This window comes from Protomyctophum bolini, assembly GCF_963924005.1.
Source record: "Protomyctophum bolini genome assembly, chromosome: 21".
NCBI lineage: Eukaryota > Metazoa > Chordata > Actinopteri > Myctophiformes > Myctophidae > Protomyctophum > Protomyctophum bolini.
The window spans coordinates 15,144,812-15,159,486 of NC_137882.1; the positions used below are offsets into that span (position 1 = coordinate 15,144,812).

The 14,675-nt window shown below is 41.9% G+C and overlaps 2 protein-coding genes across 3 annotated transcripts; one reads left to right on the plus strand and one right to left on the minus strand.

Moving 5' to 3' along the window:
• The first annotated feature begins 568 nt into the window (after window positions 1-568).
• On the plus strand, window positions 569-7,464 carry fastkd3 (FAST kinase domains 3). 2 transcript variants are annotated; one of them, XM_080794284.1, is made up of 8 exons: window positions 569-630; window positions 1,894-2,328; window positions 2,604-3,682; window positions 4,336-4,421; window positions 4,599-4,773; window positions 5,337-5,406; window positions 6,290-6,404; window positions 7,198-7,464. In XM_080794284.1, exons 2-8 carry the CDS (start codon window positions 1,931-1,933, stop codon window positions 7,294-7,296), a joined length of 2,022 nt encoding a protein of 673 aa, XP_080650410.1. In that variant the 5' UTR covers window positions 569-630; window positions 1,894-1,930; the 3' UTR covers window positions 7,297-7,464. The 2 variants fall into 2 exon arrangements, with proteins under 2 accessions (XP_080650410.1, XP_080650411.1); XM_080794285.1 differs by having other exon boundaries at window positions 4,339-4,421.
• A 43-nt stretch (window positions 7,465-7,507) lies between these two features.
• LOC308336754 (charged multivesicular body protein 5-like) lies at window positions 7,508-14,247 on the minus strand. Its single transcript, XM_080794286.1, has 8 exons — window positions 14,074-14,247; window positions 12,916-13,020; window positions 12,762-12,808; window positions 11,775-11,868; window positions 11,603-11,674; window positions 10,813-10,921; window positions 8,397-8,512; window positions 7,508-7,922 (listed from the first exon to the last, which is right to left on the minus strand). The coding sequence occupies exons 1-8, from the start codon at window positions 14,140-14,142 to the stop codon at window positions 7,872-7,874; spliced, it is 663 nt and encodes a 220-aa protein (XP_080650412.1). The 5' UTR covers window positions 14,143-14,247; the 3' UTR covers window positions 7,508-7,871.
• Between the last annotated feature and the right edge of the window lie 428 nt (window positions 14,248-14,675).

Consider the following 14,675-nt stretch of genomic DNA (forward strand, 5'->3'; position numbering starts at 1 on the left):
AGCTTTTGTTGAACAGTATAATCTACTGACAAGTTGTATATAATATAAACAGCCAATAAAGCAATGTCAGTGGACTTTAGTGTTATTTTATTTGTAATAGGATGTCAAATGTGTGACAAAATGAGAATTCTGAAAATTTGAGTCTGGAAAAGTATGGGATTTAAAAAAGGAATAATATGAGTAAATTGAGTATGATCACAATGTGCAAATATGGAACCAACCACCTATGATGAATGATTTATGATATTTAAACTGGAACAATCTGTCTGTTCTGTGAATTGTGGAGGTAAAGTAACACAGCTGATGAAGATTATTTACAACACTGAGGTTGACAATGAAAATGCAGCATATAGATTATGCTGTATTATTAAACAGGGAATTATTAAATAGCCTTTGAGAGATGTCGCCATCTAGCGGTCGAGGATTGGAGAGCGAGGTTAGTCGAGGATAAACTCCTCTCCTGTTCGCGGCACTGCGATTGGCGCAGCTTGGCTTCACATGAACAGACCTGAACCAATCGTAGGTCATTATTCCACATGACGTTACGGAACCACGTTGGTTTACTAATCAAAGATGGTGGCATCTCTATCATGAGCGGCTCTGTGACCGTCAATCCTAGAGAAGACCCGGGTATGTCAGACCAGTAATTTTAATATATCCATTTAAGCCATGATTTAAGCAGACAGTTCAGTCTGCACTCTTCTTCGTAACGTTTTGTGTGATTAAAAAGGGAGCTTGTTTTAGTGGAATTAGTTAGCCAGCTAGAAAGCCAACTGTTTTCGTTTTTAGCATGCAAGGGCAAAAAGATAAAGCAGTTTGTGTTTAATACCGTTTCAGACTTCATTGTTGTACTTACTTGTGTACCTGTGTTGTATTTTGTATACTAAAAAGTAATAACTATAATTAAGACAACAAGGCAACATCTGAATTTGGTCACTGGTCAGTCAGTTCATATAGGCCTAATAAAGAGCAGGGTATTGACCCCTCGAGTTATACAACCCTTAATAACCCGGTCCCTTATGTATCTGCCTGTCACCCAGGGCTGTAAATAACATACTATTACAACAGTTACATTGTTACTTTACAGTACCTTCCATTTATGTCATATAGCGGTATGTAAATTCATTATAATTAATCTTTCCTCCTTTTAATAGCCACTGTTGTCACGAGTAAGACTTGAACCCCAGCATCCCTATTCTGGAGGAAACATTCACCAAAAATAGCAAAACAATAAGTGATTGTGAATAAGTGATTTAGGTTGACCACTCAACCTAATGCTCCCTCATGGGTCTACATCTAAACCAAGGGGTGGTGGGTGAGGATCAGCTGATACATAGTGGACAGTCATCATATCTGGATATCGCCACTGAGTCAAGCATACTGTATATCATAACAGATGGAAAAACACACCAAGTACAGTGCAACCAAGTAGCCTATAGAGGGTGTAACCACGGAAACGCTGACGTCACAGCATGACGTCACATCACCTTATACAGTATAGGCTGGTGCATAATGAAGGAAAGTTCAGAAGCAATAAGCATTAGAAGCAAGTATAGGGACTATCTGACAACTTAAGAACTCAGACTAAGTCATTGACCGCTTGTCCCATGCCCAGCTACCTATTTAAGTCATACAGTCCTCCTACAGCTGCAAGTTCTCCCTAACGTTTATGAGAGAGCCTCAGTAACAAAAGGAACAGAAGTATCATCAAAGCAATTCTGTGGCACTGCTGCTGTGGCACCTCTGGACCTTTGTCACACAGCAACCTAGGGTTTCACACCACCCACTTTGAGAAACCCTGTCCTACACACTTCATAATTTAGTAGTTGAGGATTTAAATGCTTTGGGAAGTTATTTGAAAACCTGTCTGTATTTGTTTTATATGTACTGTAGGTCGGCTGATGGGCATGCAGAGTCCTGGATCCGACCCATGGCTTTAAAGTTGACCCAGAGGCTTCAGCTGCTCGGGCAGGCTGGCGCCGCTCACGCTTATCTTGCCTTTGGACTGAGGTGCATTTCAGGACACCGGGCAAGTGCCAGAAGCGTTGGACAGAAGTGTGTAGCATCATCATGCCTTTGGACCTCAGCTGGATGCTGCAGATTCCAGAGACACCACTGCCTCAAGCTCCAGCAGCATAGCTGTGGGAACAACAGGGGACTGTCCACCATCCTTAGGGAGCCGTCCTTCCTCACCGCCGGTTCTGTCGGACTCCACCGGGATCCGGCACTTCGGTTCCGTCTGACCGTGCTCCATCGGCTGACGGACGCGGAGGAGCTGGCGTTTCGGGAACGGCTGGCTAACTGCTCCTCTTCCCGACAGGTTTTCAGGTAGGGCTGTCATGATTTGTTGACGATTAATTGTCACACAAATAATAATTCCGATTAACGATTTAAGTGTGATTTTGGCAACATGAATTAAATGTAATTTCTGTCTGTTTGCCTTTTAGGCTCCGTAATTAATCTGCACAGGGCCGGAATAACCTTACAATATACAAAGAAATTAATGACATATTGAATGTTATACTTATTAGATACTTAATTATGTTAATTATGCAAAAATAATTGCAATTATGTAATAATCATGGCATGCCTATTATTCTCAGGCTGATGGTGGAGATCCTTTCCGACACCATGGGAGCGGCGGCACTGCATCGCGTGGCTGACCTGGAGGAGGCCGGCTCCTCGCTGAAGAACCCTGCGGTGCTGGAGCATGACACCGTCAGGACCCTGTGCTTCCAGCTGGAGCAGAACTCCGGCCATCTGACGGACGAAGGGCTGGTGTCGGCCCTGTTGGCGTGCACGCGCCTCTACCTGGATCCCTGGAGCACGCTGATGGTGCGGCTGGTGTCCGAGAGCCAGGAAAGACTGGACAAGGGGCGGATGAGCGTGGGGCAGCTGTGCACTTTGGGGCAGGCCATGCTGGCGCTGGAGGGCCCTGGCTGTGGCATGCTGGTGCAGGTCATGGAGCAGGTGCAGAGACAGATGCCTGCAAAGTGGAGCCTGGCCGACCTCGTGTCGGTCTACAGACTGCTGCAGGGTGGGTTGGGTGAATGTGGACACTATCAGAACCTTCTCAACGCCATGAACGCCCATGCCGTGAAGGTCACCCACAGGATGGACCACGCCGCCGTCAGTGGGCTGCTCGACGCCCTAGTGGTCTTGGACCAGACTCAGGCAGTGCCACTGGTGATTAACCTGTGCAAGCAGGCTGTGAGACACGTGCCCCACTTCAGTGACGAGGAGCTGACGGTAGTGCTCGGGGCGCTGATGCACTTTGGCCACAGTGATGATTACTTTGTAGCGGCCATGGAGCGGCACGTACCCAAGATGGCCTTCACCTCCCACCCCGAGACGGTCACCAAGGTGATGCAGTACTTTGGGCAGAGGAACATCCTGTCGGTGCCCGTGTTTGACGCCGTGGCCGAGAGCTTTGTGTACCGAGCACACGAATACACCACCGGTCAGCTGGCCAGGCAGATCATACCGTTTGGAAAGCTGGGCTACCTGCCTCCCAACGCTGGCGAGGTGTTCCGGAAGGTGGAGGCCAACCTGCACTCACGCTTCTCTCACTTCCAGCCACGGACGCTCCTCAATCTGCTCCACGCCTGCATCCTGGTGGAGAGATTCCCGGTCAATTTCGTTTCCAAAGTTTTCAGCGGTTACTTCCTTCAACAGCTGCAAGGTAAAGCTATTTCATATTAAGACTATTATATATATAATATATTAATTTAACAACACTAAAATTTTAAATGACACAAATGTAGTAGTAGTGGTAGTGGTAGGGTGAATTCTGCGTACCGTTCCCGGGAGCGGATCACCCAACCAACCGTTCCTGGGAACGCATCGGGACGTACTCGGATACGGATGGCTGCGATATGAAAGCCACCATTATGATTACGGTTGAATGAAGTGTACTCATGTGCGGAAGAATCAAGACCAATTGTGAATCATGGCCAGTGGGGACCAAGCAATCGTATTTGGGAACAGTTCAAATCAATCGGACTCAGTGTGAATCTGCCCTTAGGCCCAAACCAATGCAACTCCTTGCAACAGCCATTGGGGATAATGATTTCATGCAACTTTTTTAGTTAACGTTAAGGTTGGCTCCGTTCTGTTTGCACACATTGTGTGAATTTGAACTCTCCGCCTGCCCGACCACTCCCTTTAGAAACGCATAAAAACGATGGAGCTTGCACAAAAACGAATTGCATCCACTGTTTTACACCTGTAAACCTGTCATGTGACTAAAGTTGATTACTATTGTATTCTGATGAATGTTTGACATCAAAGCCAAAGTCTGAACTGTTTGTCTCTTTCTCTGTCTTTTGGTTCTAGAAGAGGGTACAGGGATTGACCGCATCAACCTGGCTCAGCTGACTCAACTCTACATGACTGTGAAGCTGGAGTGTCCCTTCTATGATGTAATACCATAAGAAAATAATACATTACAAATTATATCACGTCTTTAAGTTATTCTCCAGTATTTCATATTTCATTGTAGTGGGAAATTATTTGTAACAAATTTTAAATATAGTTTTCTTTTAATTTCCAATAATTAAACACAATGCACATGTACTGTGACATCCAATTCCCCACAGGGTCCCAGACTCCTCCCCAAGTACCGGGTCAAGTCTTTCCTCCTGCTCGGAAACTCGCTGGAGACACCGGTGGATGTACATCTTTACCACCATGTGACAAAAGGCCTGGTACACCTGCTGGGGGCCCGCTCATACTTTGCATCGAAGGTTCTCACTCCATACTGCTACACAATAGGTAACTAACAAAATGTAACCACTTTAACCCCGGTGTCCTAATTCTAGGCATGCACACAGGCAGTGTTGCATCGGCCATTGCACCCGGTAATGCGCCGTACGCCAGAGATTTTTCAGAAAGTCTGTGAGACATGGCCAAAGCATTTCCGGGGGTCCCCAGCTAAAAACATTGAGAACCCCTGCCATACAGTAGGAGACAACATAACATAACAGGCAACAGTGTAAATTGGTTTCATTTTACGCTCTCAAAGAGTTAAAGATCTATAAGGGTCCATTTGGTTATCAACTCTATAATTTAGCTGGGGACCACCTGGAAACCGCTCAAGGACCACTGGTGGTCCCCGGACCACTGGTTGAAAACCACTGGTCTAGATGTATATCAATTATCCATTGTGTGACCTGTAGTGTAGGTGTTAAGCGACGTGTGCGTGATGAAGTCTTTTAAATAGCGTCCCACCAGAGATGGATTCACCAATGCGACGCTGTTTATAGGTGAAGATTATTAAAATGTAACTTCCTTTTTTTGTTACCTAACTATTATTTTTTTTGTTTTGTTTGTTTCAGATGTGGAAATAAAGCTTGATGAAGAAGGATCTGTCCAGCCCGCCAGTTGTCGTGAAGAGGTCTACAAGAGGTGTGTTTGATTGTTAGTTGATCTAAAATGACACGGATGCTTTCCCGTTTTTTAATGGGTTAATGTACAGCTGTGAAATTAGTTGGGATGATTCCTTTTGTGCTGTCAAAGTGAATACCGGTATATACTCTCACACACACATGAAATATGAATGCTGGGGTGCAAGTGGTTAACCAAAGTACAATTTTAAGAGTTTTTAGCAAGTAATATAATATGAAATTGTCATATAGAAGGTATGCGCGTGACATCATCGTACCTGGAAGTTATGCGGGAACCACTGAGTGGCAAAAAACTACTTTCTGGCCTTGACAGCCCATTCATCCAAACAGAAAAGTCCTGTCTGAACAGTCTGATTGCATTAAACAATGTTAAACTCACCAACATTGCAGCTGTACGAAAAGCTTGAAGTATCCTCTTTCTATCTGCAAAGTTTTTGTTTCATAAAAATCCACCATAGAAACGTTATGAGCTACCTTCTGTCAAGAAATTCCCTGCATTTGATTATATGTCAGTTTGGAAGTGCTTGTTTTCAATAACACAACATGTTGCTGCCTCCTGCATTATGTGACATTTAGAAACAGGTGGTACGCAGAACGGTTGAGTGATTTCCAACAAGCCCTTCCAAACTCCAACACTCCATGCTGCTCAATGTTTTGCCACTCAGTCTAGATGAGGGGGGCGTGTCCTGATGGGAAAATCATGCATGTGCATACTCCACCCTATGTCTGACATTTATAATGAACCAAATCATGTGAAAATCGGTTGAGAATTCTGCAAGTTATAATTTTAATATTCCACTCATGACGCAGCAGCCAATGAGAGGCATCTATGTTTTATACGTCTACGGTTTTAACACATCTAATTATTTGGGTCATCATTGCAGAATAGCACTTTGCATTGATGGACAAAGGAGGTTCACTACCAACACGAGGCAGCTGCTGGGAAAAGAGGCCATCAAGCAACGACATCTAAGACTTCTGGGATATGAAGTTGTTCAGGTGAGAGTTTCCGGAGTCACGTTCACTGCATTTGTGTTATACATAGTTAACTGTTATAATTATAATTCATTAGTGTGGCAACCAGACTTTAGTAATTGTGATATATTTTGAGATCGTCACACAAGGCTTAAAATATAATGTATAGTTTCATCAATGCTACCAATATGCACACATTTGTCAGGTTTTCCCCTCCTTTATAAAGCATGTTGTCAAAACTAGACTAAAAACAACACTTCAGGCTCCCCTTCCTGAGCTGCTCATATCTGTTAACTCTTTGGCACCTTCCTCACTTTAAATTAGAACTAACCACCCTCATTGAGTCTTCCTCTCAAATGGAGTGCACTCATTTAAGGAGACCCAGACCCCTGCAGTTGCATAGCAATTGGAGATAGGCAAAAGAGTGCCTGTTTAATAGCTCGCCTGGGAGCCCTTAAATGAATGCACTTATTACTCCACATTGGGACCAGATTCAATTCCTGGCATTAGTGGCCCTATATGTCCTCTACCAGCTGAAAACATGGTTGCACTTTCAAATCTGCTCATCCCTCTCATACTTCACAATATTGTGGATTAGCCAGCACAAAAGCCGGCTTGTTTACACCCACAAAAGCACACTTAACCTGTTTATCATAATGGACACTATTCCTTTTCTATGGCTAATGTGTGATATGCACAACAGCCGGTCAGGAAAAAAACTATTTCGTGTTATGATACTATAAATTGACTAACATTTATTTTTGTGGCTTACATTCTCTTGACCAACATTCAAATAATGTATTCCCTTTTCTTTTAGATACCTTTCTTTGAATTTGAGAAACTACAAAGCAAGACAGACATCGTAGAATATCTGCATAAGAAGATCTTTCCACACAGTTACAGGCTGAGCTGGTGACAACACGGAACATGTGATGAGAATGTTACAGCAGTTACTTCTGGAGAGATCTTCCTTTTTCAAGCCTGTACTTTGTAATCAGAACAGTATTTATTATTTTGGCCAATTATTGATTTCGATTACACTTTTACACATTACTCACTGTATAATAAATTATTTTATAATACATTTCATGACTTTGTTTTAAATCAAGTTAAAAAAAAGATCAGGGTTCATTTTCAGAAAATATAATTTATTTTGCTGGGAACACCATGCTGCGGTAGAAAGTAGTTAGTCACTCCAAATTTCAAGAATCACCTCAGAGAGGAAAGGCATTTATTCATAGAAAAGATGATATCCTTAACCATTATATATACTATGGAGTGTGATCCATGCCATGCTTTACCATTAACTAACCTGAAGCTGCTTCGATAAGACATTTCAATGCTGTCACCACCACCTGACGCTGGGGAGTGTCGTTGCATAAATACAAAAAAAGCCTATGATACATATATACCAGCAGTGTTACCACTGGCTGTAACTCTTAGGTTGCCGTAAAACATCAGTGTTGTCGCTCGCCGTCTGTACTGATAGTCTTAGGTTGCAGGAATCTGTGGCAGGCCAAATTCATCCACCAGAACGCCATCCTGAAACCATTCAAATGAAGTGTGTAAAAAATATAGCTAAGCTCATACATTTCGTTGAACCATTGGTTCTCAATTACAAACTTTAATTTCAAGGACAACCATAACTCTCAGTGTACAAATGGAACCTAACAGACCATCTGTTACAGACTTGTTCCTATTGGAACCCCCTATAGGAATAGTTAACCCATTGATGACTGAGGCCGAATCTGGGAATGCCTTCTAGGGCTTGACCTAAGGTTTCTGAAATCCTTCAAAATCGGATAAAAAATAAATAAATTGTTATGTTGCTACATGTATAGCAATAGCTGATGAGACACAGAGAGCGCGCCGGCATCAAAGGTACTGTAGAACAGCGTATAGGTTGCACCAGGCATCAATGGGTTAAGGAATTGGTGTAAAGAGGGAATAGTTAAGTAGCCGCTATCGAGTTACTCCGACGTGTGCTAATTCTGTAAAAACTACAGTTATTCGTACCCTGTTGGTGGACTTGTCACTAGGCAAGCCCTCTGGGATGGAGGGAGCTGTAGAGGCCTCATCCAGGTAGGAGCTGTCCTCATCCAGCAGCAGTTCATCTCCAAGGGCATCAAGCTCTGTGGACAAACTACAGAGTTCATTTCTGAAACTATCCAGTTTTAGTGTGTAATTTACTAGTTATGCGTCTAGTTGTTAATCTATGAAGGCTATAAAGGGCTTCCTGCCCCTTTTTTTCCCAATGTATTTTTATTGAGGCTCTGAAATTTCACAGCTGAACAATCGCAATTCAATGTATATAGAACCACACATTTTGACCACAATACGGACATTACATTGCAGACAAAATGCAAAACAAAACGAGTACACCACAGTCTTGACATGATTGTACATTACAGGTCACCAGAGTCTTTGTTATTCACTACCGTTCAATAACAATAAGGTACGTTGAAGCGCAGTCTAGAAGGGTCCACTGTGTCTAAGACTGGTTCTCATACCTTCGTGAACCCTTCCATATTATCGCAGAGGAGATAAGTCCATTTCTCCAGAGGAACCACAGTCATTACCTCCTTGTACCAAACATCCAGTATAGGAACGTCTCTATGAATCCAAAGCTTGAGTATAGTCGTATAGGAGTGTTCCAACCCTGCCCTTTATAAAGAGCTACAATTTGTTTGAATATGATTGACGACTATTAGATATTCAAAATGGGAATGGCATTATCCTTTCCCTTCAAATTATACAATTATAATTGTATAATTTTCATTCCAACCGTAAACCATAGGGTACTGGATCGTGCTTATTGCACAGTGTGATTCCACAGTTTGCAGTTCTAAGTGAGTTCATAATCACTGTTGCCAAATTTCCTATATAGGGATTGATTTATTCTGAAATGGTTTGTAGTCGACATAAGCCTGTGAGTTTCATGTTTTATTCTACAACAGCCATTATACCTGTTAAAGGAGAATTCCATACTAGAAGGCTTTCTTAAGTTTATTTGTGGTTGTTACGTCCCCACCAAAGAGGTCCAGGTGTTATTTTGTGCAAAAGCGCATTATTGGTTATTTCCCCTACCATAAGCCCTCAATGAATTGCATGAATTAAATGGGGCTATGGGGTGTTGTGCTAATTCACTTATTTCCATTGCTCAAATCATTTTTATATATATCCTCTCTTCATAATGTAAATAGTATCCCAAGCGGCACACTTTACTACTTATTTCAATGGAAATAAGCGAATTAGCACAAAAGCCCAACCCCCATTGAGGGCTTATGGTAGGGGAAATAACCAATAATGCACTTTTGCATAAAATAACACCTGGACCTCTTTGGTGGGGACGTAACGACTACAAATAAAGGCAAGAAAGCCTTTTAGTATGGAATTCTCCTTTAATACCGGCATATCAACCATGATTTTTGAATGTATACAGTATGTTGTCACTTCCCTCTCCAGAGCAACATTGATTGATTGATTGAAATATTTATTAAGTTTGCAGAATTACAGTACATTTCAAGCACAAACTCAATACAAAGACTGTTTTGAGTGTCGTCCACTGTGAGTGGACGACCCAATTAAGCATTACACTTGTTTACAAGAGGGTCCACCATGTTCAATTCATCAAAACATTTAGAGACGTACAAATAGACACTTCTATATAGTCAAAGAACAGAACAGGAATTAATCATAAAGGAGGTAAAAAGGGGAAAGAAACATATAGTGAGGGGAAGGTGGGGGGGGGATTCAGATTTTACGGGGGCCAGTTTCGAATTGCAGCCGTCCGTAGGTGCCTTTTGAGAGCGGTTTTGAAGGAGTCAAGGGATTCGCATGTCTTAATTACTGTTGTTAACTTGGTAGGGCGTTCCACATTTTGGTGGCATAGGAGCGAAAATAATTTAGTCCCTTGTTTGTGCCGAATCTGGGTTGTACATGGTTCGTTGCACTCCCTCTGGTGTTGTGGGTGTGGACTTCGTTAACATTAAGGAAGTATCTAGACAGGTACATGGGTATCTTGGTGGTGTATCGACATCCCTAGTGGCAACTAGCCGCAATTTGCCAATGACAGCCCATACATCCAAACAGACAAAGTCCTATCTAATTGTATTCAATGACGTCAAACTCACCAACATTGCAGCTGTACAAAAAGCTTGAATTATCTCTTTCTATATGCAATGTTTGTTTCATAAATATCCACCATAGACATGTTATGAGCTACTTTATGTCAAGAAATTCCTTGCGGGTGATTCTTTTTTCTAAATGTTGGAGTTTGGAAGCACTCGCTTTCAGTAAAGCAACGTCCTGCTGCCTCCTGCATTATGTGCAAATTCAAAAGAACAAGTGGTACGCAGGGCCGTGTGATTATCCAACGATGCTGCCAGATGTTTTACAGAAAAGGGTTTGAAAACCAGCATTTTGCACTGACCCGCTTCCAGGTCATCATCATCGATCTCAGGCGTGCCGTAGCTTCTGCTCATCGCCTCCTGCACCTCGTTGGCATCTTCCATCATGTCCTCCAGCTGGTCCTGAAGATCCTGAATATTGAAAAAGAAAAACGTTTATTTCAGGGGATCCATTTGTCTTGTGTGAGGGTCACTGGCAGTGGGAATTAAAATGTGGCCATTTAAATTCTCTGAATTAACTAAACCATGGGAATAGTTAATGTGTCTGCATCCTGTATTCGAGGTTTGGAATATGAATGTTTGCTGTATTAATTTATATGAATTCCCCAAGTATCATAACATGATTACGGAGCTGCTAACGGTGCCGAGAAATTAGTGCAATAGAAACAAATCTGTAGGCTAATAATAATGTATTGATATGGTCCAGTCCTTTGGCGTATTAAAAAAAAAGTGAATTATGTCCTCTGTAATTATTAGGAGCAGTGGCATTATTAATACAGAAGCCAGGGAGCACTTAAGCAGGAGACATACTCCAGTTTTTAGTTGATAACTTAACAACGGCAACCACCACGGTAGTTAGTAAAAAACAGATGTGTTGGGGTGGGCGGCTCAGTGAAGTCATGTTGTAGTTTTCCCAACCACCGTTAGGGAGTAGGTTATCGCCTAAAAACGGGAGTATGCATGCCAGGGATTTAAGTGTCCTGCTCAGGGACACTTAGATCTGGGACCTTCCGTTTCCCAGCCAGCCTCTCTACCCATTCAACTATGGCTGTCCCTGTACTGTAGAATAATACCGTTAAAGCAGAATATTACCTCGATCTGGTCGATCTTCACATCCTTGTAGGCTCTCTTCATTTCTTTGGCACCGACCTTCATGGCATCCACCTAAAAGAAATGCACACTTAAGGTTAAGAAACCAAACGTTTTGTTAGCATCCCAGACAAAGTATTCATACTGTAGTTGCAGAATGCCACATGTCCCTTACTGTGGTTTTAGTGTCTTTGAGAGACTGGATCGTGTAGTTTTGTTGTTCCATGTTAAATGACTGCTGCATGAGGTTATCTCTGTTGCCCTCATACCTGCGGAGACAATATCGATGTACAGTGAAGTTTATACTCAATCACATCCTGGTGTCTCTATTTATTTTGGGCACATTTTCAAAATGTTTACAATTTCCCACCCAAAAATAACAATAATTCCACTAATTGTCAAAGTAAACTGAGCCTTAACATTTACTGTCAAATGGCAGCCTGATGACTTCTGCTGTTCTGCATCAAGTTTAAAACAACTTCTATTTAAAGTTGTCCCTGTTCCGATACCAATATTGGAAAAGCTGCTGATACAGCATTATAGGCAGTATCGGTATGGCATTCTATGCCATTCTGATGCCACGTAAATGTATCACATGATATTTAATTTACAGTCATATTTTGAATGTTTGAGGTGATGTTATATTATTTTACTAACTTGAAGGTGCAAAAAAAAAGAAAAAAAAAAGGTATATATATTTATTTATTTATTCCTAGATCAGTGGTTCTCAAAACGTCTTAATTTCAAAGACTCCCAGTCCCCCATAACTCTGAGAGTGTACAGATGGAACCAAATAATTTGGTTCCATTTGCAAAGAATGCATACCGAGTTACAGACCTGTAAGGGTCTATTTAGTTCCATTTGTACTCTCCGCGGTTTTCTTTTTTTGAGGGGCGCTAGACCCTCCTATATTCAGCTATAGTGTAGGTTTTTTCGTCTTACACAATATATTAAATTCCCATTGACAATGAATGGAGTATGGAATATGTAGACGAGCAAATCTGCTATTTTTGTCCTACACAAAGATTCAATTCCCATTGACAATGAATGGATGATGTACAAGAGCGCCCCTCACTTCACACGGATGTGATTTTTTTAATTACACACTGGTATCGGATCAGTAGGTATCGGGGAGGAAAACATTCTGTACAACTCTACTTACGCTCTCTTCTGCTTCAGAACTCGCAACGCCTTCTGCTTGACCATGTTCTAATAGAAAATAAAAACACATTGAATACATGGCACCACATTTGTTGTGTAACTAATGTTCTTAATGCAAAACTATGTCACCTTTATGGAACATGATGAAAGCTCACCTTTGAAGGTCCATCTCTCATCTTCTTCATCTGGTCTTTGTACTTCACCAGTTCAACATCTAGTCTGGCAATCTTCTTGTCAATAGACTCCGCTCGAGAGTCCACCTTCAAACAGAATAAGAAATATGTCTTTGTTATACAAATTAGGTCTTCAGTTCAGCATCAACATTATTATGTGCCCCAAATTGACCAAACAATAAGTTTATAACAGTAGTGATGTCACGGCAGGATTTTCTCGTAAATTGAAAATGTCAAAACTGATCAAATACATCTACAAGTACAAGAGTCTAAATCTGTACTGGCACACCCGACATCATATAGTTAATGATATAGTTAATGATACAGTTAATATGTGCGTGTTTGTGTTTGTGTGTGTGTTAGGTTGCGCTCAGGTGGTGAAAAACAACCATGCTGTTTTCGTGCTCATACCACCCAGGCACCCACCCAGCTACCCAGCCACCCACCCCCCCCCCCCCCCACACACACACACACAGCTCTGTAAGGGAGTGGTTCAAAAGAATCACCTGCAGAGAATTTTTTGACAGAAAGTAGCTCATTCATTGATTGGTGAATGTATCAACAGATTGGAGAATTACAGTACATTTCAAGCACAACTCAATACAAAACTGTTAACAGTGGACGACCCATTGCAAGATCCCAAATTGCGGCTAGGATGAGTCATTCACGGAATCACGGCCATGAGTAATGTGCCGAGATACATTTTTTGTCAAGGTTCATAGTAGTCACTCCCTTCAAACCTGCCAAACTGGTTATTAATGTTGACCAAGATTGTCACAAAAAAACATCAAATTCCTACTTCTAGACTTTAATCTTAAGTGACAACAAGCACTATATTTGACACAGTCATCTTGTTACGTCAATTACGTAACCAAACAAGACTGGGTATAGCTATATAGCATCCATAAACGTCTTTCTTTTGCATTCTAACTGGCCTAATAGCGTCCGATAAGAGCTAACAATCTGCCCATGACATGTCAGTTAAAACGTTATAAACTATTTGTCTGGTTTATGCTTCTTGTCGTCAGCTTTCTCTCTCTCTCTCTCTAGCCCGAACTCCCAGAAACAATGCACAGAAAGAGCTCTTTGTTTATTTCCTTCATGACAGTCTTCATGTGGATGTCAAAATAATCAACTTACACTTCCTATGCAGTCTGTGAGGTTGGGTGGTGGACCCTTTGCTTTCCCTCGACCGAAAATACGATTCATTTCTTTAATACGGTTATTTGATTATAGAAATAACTAATAATGTAGCTACTTAGCTCTGTTAAACAAAACCGAACACCATCTAGTAGAAATACACCCGGAAGAGCAACTTTGATCTGACGTCAGCGAGCGCAGTCACATGACTCTTTTGTTTGGCATCCAAAATCGTTGCATTGCCGCCATCTACTGGAGTGATCAAGCAAGGGAGTGATATCCTCATTGTGCTTCTATTCTCTGGCTGAGTGCAGAAGTACCCAACCCAGCCAAGCCTGACATCCCTGTGACAGGGCTGGTAACATAATACCATGACAGGGCCTGTGACAGCCCTGTCATTCAGTGCTGTGAGAGGGGCCCGATGTGACAGGGCCTTCCGTCAACAATTATAATCGTAATAGGATTTCTATCCTCCCCTCTCCCTGAAGTAGGCTATAGGCTAAAGAATAACATATAACAATAATCACATACTAACAGTAACATTCCACTTCAATTCAATTACATTTTATTAAAGTGTCAAATCACAACAGGTTGTCTCAAGA

Bases quoted from the DNA above. Each gene is read 5' to 3' on its own strand.
- fastkd3 (XM_080794284.1), top strand. From the start codon at position 1,931: ATGGCTTTAAAGTTGACCCAGAGGCTTCAGCTGCTCGGGCAGGCTGGC. The intron at 4,422-4,598 runs GTAATACCATAA...AATTCCCCACAG, and splicing joins TGGAGTGTCCCTTCTATGAT to GGTCCCAGACTCCTCCCCAA. The intron at 5,407-6,289 runs GTGTGTTTGATT...TCATCATTGCAG, and splicing joins CGTGAAGAGGTCTACAAGAG to AATAGCACTTTGCATTGATG.
- LOC308336754 (XM_080794286.1), bottom strand. From the start codon at position 14,142: ATGAATCGTATTTTCGGTCGAGGGAAAGCAAAGGGTCCACCACCCAAC. The intron at 11,675-11,774 runs GTAAGGGACATG...CATTTCTTTTAG, and splicing joins TCAAAGACACTAAAACCACA to GTGGATGCCATGAAGGTCGG. The intron at 10,922-11,602 runs GTAATATTCTGC...TTCAATATTCAG, and splicing joins TGAAGATCGACCAGATCGAG to GATCTTCAGGACCAGCTGGA.